Below are 9156 nucleotides of genomic sequence, written 5' to 3'. Positions count from 1 at the left end.
ATTCATTTATTTAGTACACATAGTCTAGAAATCAAAATTGTTTTACTTCAGCTTTTCGTTAGAAAACATTCAGTTTTAAAAAACAAGAAGCTATAACTTTTTTTTTAAGTAACTTCAAAATTTATTTAAAATTTTTTACAATTTTACTTGAAGAATAATTAGAAATTAGAAGGTAAAAAAGAGTAACTTTGTTTCTTTGCAGAGATTTAAACGATTAAATCAACACGGTGATTTTATGAATAATAAATTATTCAAGTTATTTAACAATAATAATAATAATAAAGTATAAATAAATAAATATTATTCTACAAATCTAAATGTAGAATAGAATATTGAATGAGGCATTGTTAGTAGGCCATTGAATCGTAATTAAAAATGTCAGTAATCGTCTGTATGCATGTCTACATCTACTAAATGATTATTGTAATTATTAAAAAAATTTTTTAAATAAACTTTGAATATTTTATCATAAAAATACAATAGAGATTTATGAATATAATAAGATCGAGGAAATGAATTAAAATAATGTGATAAGTCAAGATCACACTTGCATAATGATTATATTTTTAGTGTGTTTATAATTATAATTTTAATAAATTCTATACAAAAACAGAACGAATTGTCTAAAAATAATTTGGAATAAATTTTAAAAGATATAATTAAAAATTTATTGTTAAATAAGCTAATTAAAATTAGCTGTTACTTGACAGTTTTTTAATTTTCTTTAACAAATTTGCTCCAAAAAATTATTTTTAAAAAATTGCATTTTTAATTTATTAAAATTTCTACGTCAATTTTTTTTATAATTTATTTGTTAAAAAAATTCTTAAAGTTATCAAATAACTGCTAAATTAATTTTCATATTAAATTTAGTTGTCACTTTTTTTGAGAATTTTTTAAATTTTCTTTAATAAATAAATTATGGCAAAAAAAAATTATTTTAAAAAATGGAGTAGAAATTTTAATAAATTAAAAATACAATTATTTAAAAATAATTTTTTAGAACAAATTTTTTTGTTAAAAAAAATTAAAAAATTGTTAAGTGACATCTAAATTTAATATCATAATTTTCATATATTGTCGTTTAAATATTATTATTGAAAATTAGTTTTGTAGTGACGATCGCGTTGTCCCTACTAAATTTTCAACGTCGACGAATCTAACTTTAAATATATATGCCTATTCCCAAAATAACTGTATGGATTTGGCTTTCAACTCATGCTTCTTTACCTCACTTGTTCACATTTAGTCGATTACGTTCTTTACTATTATTCTTCACATTAGTTTTTTAAAATTTATCAACAATTATCTTCTTTTTTAATAAATTATAAATATTTTATAATAATAAATAATATTGTTGAACTTTATTATCATCATAAGTGACCGATTATTGTGGTAAGTCATTTTTGTAATAATTATTTTTATTTTATCATTTTTTTTTTATAAATTATAAATAATAAAAAAACTTTTAATATTTTAAACAAAAAATAATTTTAAAAAATTTTTTCAATCAATTGCAAAAAATTAATTTTTTTAACAAATAATTAATCAATTTTTTAACTAAAAATATAATGAAAAATTTTTATTAATTTATAAAATTACAAATATAAATTTTTGTTAAGAAAAAAAAGTTAATATCAATTGTTAATAAAATAGAAAAATGAATTATCAACAAAGTAAAGTTTTTTAAATTCTTGTGTTGATATTACGAACTAAAATGGTATATAAATAGGTATATCTATATATATAATAAGACACCGGATGGGTTATATAGTATTGTACTTTGGTTAACGATAAAACTTTTGCTAAATATTTATTTATTATTTACGCTTGAAATAGTAAACAATGGATCTGGACAAGGAGAGCTTAGCAGTTTTGAATACTGTACTCAATAATCCACAATCAATTCCTGATGAAGATGTAAGTTATTATTATTTATAATTAAATTAACCTTATAATTTGTTTTTAAGTTAAATTGTTGATAAAATTAAACAATTTATTGGAATTAATAGATTTCTTATAATTTTCAGAATTTTTTTCAACAAATAAATTATAAATTTAATAAAAAAATTGAAAATTTTATGATTTTAAATTTAACAAATTTGACAATTTTTTTTGACAATTAAATTATAATAAAAACTTTTTAAAAAATTCCACTCATTTATTTAAAAAACAAAAATTATTAAACATCGGCTAATTTTAAGTTCATAAAAAATAGAAAAAATATAAATTGATTTTTTAAATAAAATAAAAAAACTGTCAAGCGTTTGTTGATCACAGTTTCATAAATTAAAATGTAAATTTAACCTTATAATTTGTTTTTAAGTTAAATTGTTGATAAAATTAAACAATTTATTGAAATTAATAGATTTTTTATAATTTTCAGAATTTTTTTCAACAAATAAATTATAAATTTAATAAAAAAATTGAAAATTTTATGATTTTAAATTTAACAAATTTGACAATTTTTTTTGACAATTAAATTATAATAAAAACTTTTTAAAAAACTCCACTCATTTATTTAAAAAACAAAAATTATTAAACATCGGCTAATTTTAAGTTCATAAAAAATAGAAAAAATATAAATTCCCTAGCGGTTTTGTAAATGCCGAAAAAATGTCGCAATTATACAGTATTAATGCAGTATTTTTTCGGTTGTTTTGGTCAGTTTTTTTATCGAAAAATTACGGAACATTTACCGTAAAAATGCGATACATTTACGCTAAAAATTTAGAATATTTACGCTGAAAATGCGGCATATTTACGGTGATAAGGCGGTAAAATGATTGTATTAAAACCATATTTAAAAAATGGTGTCAAATTAAATAACGCTCGGACTGAGATTCGAACCCAGAACCTCCTGGGGATATGTCGGCTACTCTACTATTTGAGCTACCCGGATTAAACCATACTGTTTTTTTGCTTATTCTATATACATTAAGTCACACTGTCCATCTTACGATAAGCATATTTAAAATTAAATAATATAATTATATATGTGAAACAATATAACTTTTCGATTTTAGAAAATTTGCAATTTTCTAAGTGAGAAATTAAAAATTGAAATTAAAATTAGAATATATTTACTTAACATATGTATTATTTTATATTAATTACTGCTAAATACCTAACTAAAAATAATATTCTACATATTTTTTATTCAAAAATAGTATTTGTTTTTACAAAGTAGCGATGGAGAATAAAAAGCAAAATTTGAAATTTTTCATTTTATTCATTTCTAACATAGAAATGAACTAAAAATAAAACTAAATCTTTAATAATTGTCCATTATGTCAGAAAATATTCGGCAAAATTACTGTATTATTACGGAAATTATTTGGAATTTTTTGGGTAAAATTTGGGCATTTATGCGGTAATTGTATAGTATATTTTTGGTAACTGTACATCATAAGTGCAGTATATATACTGGATAACTACAGGATAAAAACTGGCCAAAACAACTATAGTTTAACCGCATTATTACTGAATTATAACGGTAAATGTACGGCATGAGCATAAATGCCGAAAAATTACGGTATTTTTACGGCATTCTCAAAACCGCGAGGGTTGATTTTTTAAATAAAATAAAAAAACTGTCAAGCGTTTGTTGATCACAGTTTCATAAATTAAAATGTAAATTTAACCTTATAATTTGTTTTTAAGTTAAATTGTTGATAAAATTAAACAATTTATTGAAATTAATAGACATTTTATTATTTTTACAATTTTTTTTAACAAATAAATTATAAAATTGATAAAAAAATTGAAAATAATTTTATGATATTAAATCTAACAAATTTGACTATTAAATTGTGATGAAAACTTTTTAGAAAATTCTACTCGTAGAACTAAAAAATAATTACAACTGCAATTAAAAAACAAAATTCTTCTTACTTATTTATTAAAAAAAAAAAGTTATCAAACATCTGCTAATTTTAAGTTCATAAAGATTGTTAAGTCTGTTATAAAAATAAAGTTAGCCGACATCTAAAAATTTTGATGATTTTTTTCAATTAAAGAATTATTTAAAAAAAATAAAAAAAAAAAAAATTTATTTGTTAAAAACTTCAAAAACTATAAGTACAATTTTTAAAAAATATTTTTTTAGTTATAATTTAATCAATTAATGACATTTAATTTAGCTGTCACTTGACAATTTTTTAATTTGATTTAACAAAAAAATTTGTTCTAAAAAATTATTTTTAAAAAATTGCATTTTTAATTTATTAAAATTTCTACTAGTTCATTTTTTTAATAATTTTTTTTTGCCATAATTTATTTATTGAAGAAAATTTAAAAAATTGTGAAGCTACAGCTAAATTTTACGTCATAATAAATTAAGCAAAATAAAAAAATCGAAAATGTCGGCTAATTTTATTATTATAACCCTGCTAATGGCTACGATTGTTGGGTTTGGTTGTAAGTAAATAAATAAATAAATAAAAATTAGAAAAAATATAAACTTATTTTTTAAATAAATAAAAAAATTGTCAAGCGTTTGTTGATTACAGTTTCATAAATTAAAATGTATATTTAATAATTATTAATTTAATTTTTTACTGACAGTTAAGCGGAGGCGGAGGAACGCATGGTAAAAAACATACCAAGCCAAAAAAAAAAGATTCTTCATTGAACCACGGTAATGACTTGACCGAAATATTAAAATCAAATAGTTCACTGGATGAAAAATTGCAATTAGTGTGTAATAAATACTCTGAAATAATGCACGCAAATCGTAAATTGATGGTCGCATACAAAATGTCTGAGGGACGTGCTACTAAATTGCAACTGGAGAATGAACAATGTCAGCAGCAACGTTCAAAAGCAGTATTGGCACGCTCGCGTTTGGAAAATTTGTGCCGAGAATTACAGAAGCTTAACAAGGCGCAAAAAGAAGAAATTGATCTCAAGTTACGACTTGAGGAAGAAAAGAGAAAAGAAATATCGGCTACTTTTCAGAGTGCCTTCGCTGAAATGAGCACTCTTACTAATCAGAACACGGAGAAAAATACTAAGATGCGGGAGGAAAATTTGGAAATGCGGGAGAAAATAAAATCTGTACGCGAGCGTATTGAGTTGAGTGAACAACAGTTGGAAAAAGTACGTCAACAAGCTCAATTAGAAATAGAACTAGCAGAAGCTAAAATGGCTGCTTCAAAAATGGAAATGGTTGCTGAAAAAGAGAGCTTGTTGAAAGAAAAACAACAATTATTATTGGTAAGTTTTTTTTAAATTAATATTTTAATAACAAATATCAATTTTTTTAATTTTTATAATAAATCAATAACAATAAAAAAAATGCTTTGAAAAATTTCTAATAATCATTTTTTTTAATTTTCTCATGTGGAATTTTTTTCATAATATTTAAATTGTTACTAGTAACCTTGCAGTCACTATGTGACTGCCGTAACTTGTGAACACTAAATAGATAAATTTTATTAATTTTTCTCAACCGGTTAGAAGAATTAAATAGATAAAATTTTGCTTCATTAAATAATGACTTGTTAAATTGCACTGTATTTTCTTAACTATTAACGTTTTTAAAGATATAAGCTCATCTCGATTTTACACTCATCAAGAGCTTTCATTTGAGTACCCACATGCATTTTGATATATTTTTCATATATATATATATATATATATATATATATATATATATATATATATATATATATATATATATATATATATATATATATATATATATAATATATATAAATATACAAAAATTGATGTGGGTACTTAAATGAAAGGTCTCGATGATTATAATATAAGAATGGACTTATATTTACGAAAATGTTAAAAATTAAGGAACGACTATTGCATTTTGTTAACTAATGATATTTTTAAGGATATAAGCTCATCCTGATGTTACACTCATTCAGAGCTTTCATTTGAGTACCCACATGCATTTTGATATATTTTTCATATATACATATATATGATATATAAATATATGAAAAATTGATGTGGATACTCAAATGAAAGGTCTCAATGAGTATAATATAAGAATGGACTAAGCTCATCCCGATGTTACACTCATCAAGAGCTTTCATTTGACTAATCACATGCATTTTGATATGTTTTTCATATATAATATATATAAGGTAAAATATACTGGTACATGATCATATATTGGGGCTTTTACCTTAAATATATAAAATATATAAAAAATTGATGTGGGTACTCAAATGAAAGGTCTCGATGAGTGTTATGTCGGGATGGGCTTATATCTTTAAAAATGTCAATAGTTCACAAGATACTGGGTAATTTCTTAACTATTAACGTTTTTAAAGATATAAGCTCATCCTGATGTTACACTCACCGAGACCTTTCATTTAAGTACCCACATGCATTTTTGATATATTTTTCATATATTCATATATATAAATATATAAAATATATGAAAAATTGATGTGGGTACTCAAATAAAAGGTCTCGATGAGTGTAACATCGGAATGAGCTTATATATTTAAAAATGTCAATAGTTCACAAGATACAAGGTCATTTCTTAATTATGTATCTGAAGATAGAGCATTTCCGAATGCAGCCTAAATACTTATCGTAATAAATTGACTATCGGTGAGAATGATATGAAACCTTGAAAAGACACAAATTCAAGTCAAGACCTTTGCAATAACACTAAATTTAACTAAAAAAACCGATTTTATCATATGACTATCCTAGAAACAAAATTTTTCTTATTCTCTTAATAATAAAGATTAGATTAATAATAAAATTGAACTTATTTGTAAAACAATGTGTTTTTTTTTTTTATAGAAATTAACGGAATATCAAGTACGAATAAGTGAATTGCAAGCAACTGAAGTTGGATTGAGAAGTCAAATTAGTATGTACACTGAAAAATATGATGATTTCCAGAATGCGTTAGCTAAAAGTAATCAAGTGTTTAGTGGATTCAATGAAGAAATGGAAAAGGTAATTATTTAGTTTAATTTTGATTAGCTGGTAATGAAAAAATGATTATTAAATAGAGTAAATTTTTTTGCAGATGTCTAAAAAAATCGTAAAATTAGAAAAAGAAACGAGTTTATGGAAACAACGGTGGGAGAAAAGTCATGCATCGTTGCTGGAAATGGCTACCGATAAACAAAATCGAGATACTGAAATGTCCAAGCTAAATCATAAATTATCATTGCTTCAGGAATTATGCAAGGCTTTTCAGCGTGAACGTACGGAATTATTGGCTCAACTGCGAGCGGTAAATGGCCCCGCTGCATCTAGTGTCCATAATATTAAATTAGATAAAATCGATATAAAACAAGTTGAAGAATTATCACAAGACTGTCAACAATTGAAAGATGACTTGGCGCATTTACAAGATAATTTATCTGAAACTATTGTTGAGACTAATGAAGAGACTGGTAAGTCTGGGACAAGTAATGAAGATGATGGTAAAAAGGCTGTTGGTGATAAAAATGAAAGCGATTTAGAATCAACAAATAATGTTCAAGTTAATTCTCAGTCGAATGAAAATTATGTCAAGGACAGTAAGCCAGAGGTCGAAGTAAAAGCAATTAAAGAAGAAGGAAATGAAAATAATGAAACAGCGCAAGGAAAAGAATGTAGTGACGAAAAAGGAATTAAAGATGGGGATGTTAAAGAAGTTAAAGAAATTGTTGTAGAAAGCCAAGAAAAGGAAAATAAAATTGAAAGTGGGGTAAAAGAAAATGAAATAAAAGAAAGTACTGAATTAATACCTGTGACAAATGAAAATGAAAATAAATCAAATAATAATAATGAAAGATTAAATAGTAATGAATCTCTTCCAGTGTCTCAGTCAATAAACACATTTAATTGTGATACAAATTTAGAAAATATTAAAACTGATAATTCTAGTGTTAACTTATGCTCAATAATTAAATCTACCGACAGCCCTACATGTACTGACCTTAAAGAAATTAAAGTTTCTCAAACAAACGATTCAACGATTCAACACGAAATTAAAACTAATGATAGTGATGAATCTAAAGCAAATACCAATGAAGAAAAAAGTAATTGCTGTACATTGAATAAGAAGAAAAAAGGAAAAGTATGTCTCCTGTTTTAATTTAGTCAATTATTTAAATTAAGAGCCAGTTTTTCAATTCGAGATAAAATTTTATCCTATGTCAATATATATATATATATATTAGGGTGGCGCAAAAAAACCAACTATTTTTTTTTGTCTCGAGTGAAAAAATGTCAGTTTTTGATGTTTTAAGAGCCCTCTCCAAAGAACAGCTCGAAAAAAAATTTTTAAGAGGTCACTCCAAATTTTTTTGAAATTCCAAAATTTCATAATTTTATAGACCAAAAAAAAATAAGTTCCTGAAAGTTTCAAATCAAAATTTAAATTTTGAAAGGTCGCTCATATTTTTTTTTACATTTTAGAGTCAAAAAATGCTAATCCAATTAAATAGTCACTAATAAATTTAAAAAAAATTATGAGCGACCTTTGAAAATTCACATTTTGAACTGAAATTTTCAGGAAAACCTTTTTTTTGTCTATAAAATTATGACGTAACGAGAAAAAAAATTAAAAAAAAAAAAAATTCGATTTTTGAAATTTAAAAAAATTTTGAGCGACCTCTTAAAAAATTTTTTTTAAGCTGTCCTTTGGAGAGAGCTCTTAAAAAAATAGTCGGTTTTTTTGCGCCACCCTAATCTATATATCTCATGTTTATAGATATACTGGCAATAATAATTTTATCCTGGATAAAATTTTATCTCGGATGGAAAAACTGGCCCTAATAATTGCTAAATAATTAAAATTTTATTATTTATTTGTTTGTTTCAGGATGGAAAGCGAAAGAAATAATTTATTTTATACGGAAGACTACAAAAATTAACAATAATTTTTACGATTGATTTAAATAGTAAATTAATTAGACTTATCAATGAACAATTTTTTTTTCATAATTCATTTAATTATTTATGTAACACATTAATCATTTAATATAATGAGTGGTAAGATGAACTGTTAAAACTAAACCCAGTAAATGCGTAAGTAAAAAAAAACATTTTCAATAAAAAACTTTCTAGCAGAACAAACGTATTCAATTAAAATTAAACATTTTTAATGAATATTATTAAGTAATTGTCATTATATTTTATACATATCAGAAAGTCCCTAATTTTTCAGTTCTCAATCAA

The 9156-nt window shown here is 23.4% G+C and overlaps 1 protein-coding gene across 1 annotated transcript; it reads left to right on the top strand.

Annotated features, from left to right (window-relative positions):
* The first annotated feature begins 1249 nt into the window (after window positions 1–1249).
* LOC123268498 (alpha-taxilin-like) lies at window positions 1250–9050 on the top strand. Its single transcript, XM_044733636.1, has 6 exons — window positions 1250–1395; window positions 1840–1920; window positions 4567–5217; window positions 6781–6939; window positions 7013–8053; window positions 8801–9050. The coding sequence occupies exons 2-6, from the start codon at window positions 1846–1848 to the stop codon at window positions 8819–8821; spliced, it is 1947 nt and encodes a 648-aa protein (XP_044589571.1). The 5' UTR covers window positions 1250–1395; window positions 1840–1845; the 3' UTR covers window positions 8822–9050.
* The last annotated feature ends 106 nt before the right edge of the window (window positions 9051–9156 follow it).

Source organism: Cotesia glomerata, linkage group LG7, assembly GCF_020080835.1.
Source record: "Cotesia glomerata isolate CgM1 linkage group LG7, MPM_Cglom_v2.3, whole genome shotgun sequence".
Lineage (NCBI taxonomy): Eukaryota > Metazoa > Arthropoda > Insecta > Hymenoptera > Braconidae > Cotesia > Cotesia glomerata.
The sequence above is the reverse complement of the archived record's forward strand: the minus strand, read 5'-3'. Positions and strand labels throughout refer to the sequence as shown.

What these genes read in the sequence shown, in the direction of transcription:
- LOC123268498 (XM_044733636.1), top strand. Translation starts at nt 1,846, where the DNA reads ATGGATCTGGACAAGGAGAGCTTAGCAGTTTTGAATACTGTACTCAAT. An exon ending in AAAAACAACAATTATTATTG is followed by an intron (nt 5,218 to 6,780) that starts GTAAGTTTTTTT and finishes TTTTTTTTATAG; the next exon opens with AAATTAACGGAATATCAAGT. An exon ending in ATAAGAAGAAAAAAGGAAAA is followed by an intron (nt 8,054 to 8,800) that starts GTATGTCTCCTG and finishes TGTTTGTTTCAG; the next exon opens with GATGGAAAGCGAAAGAAATA.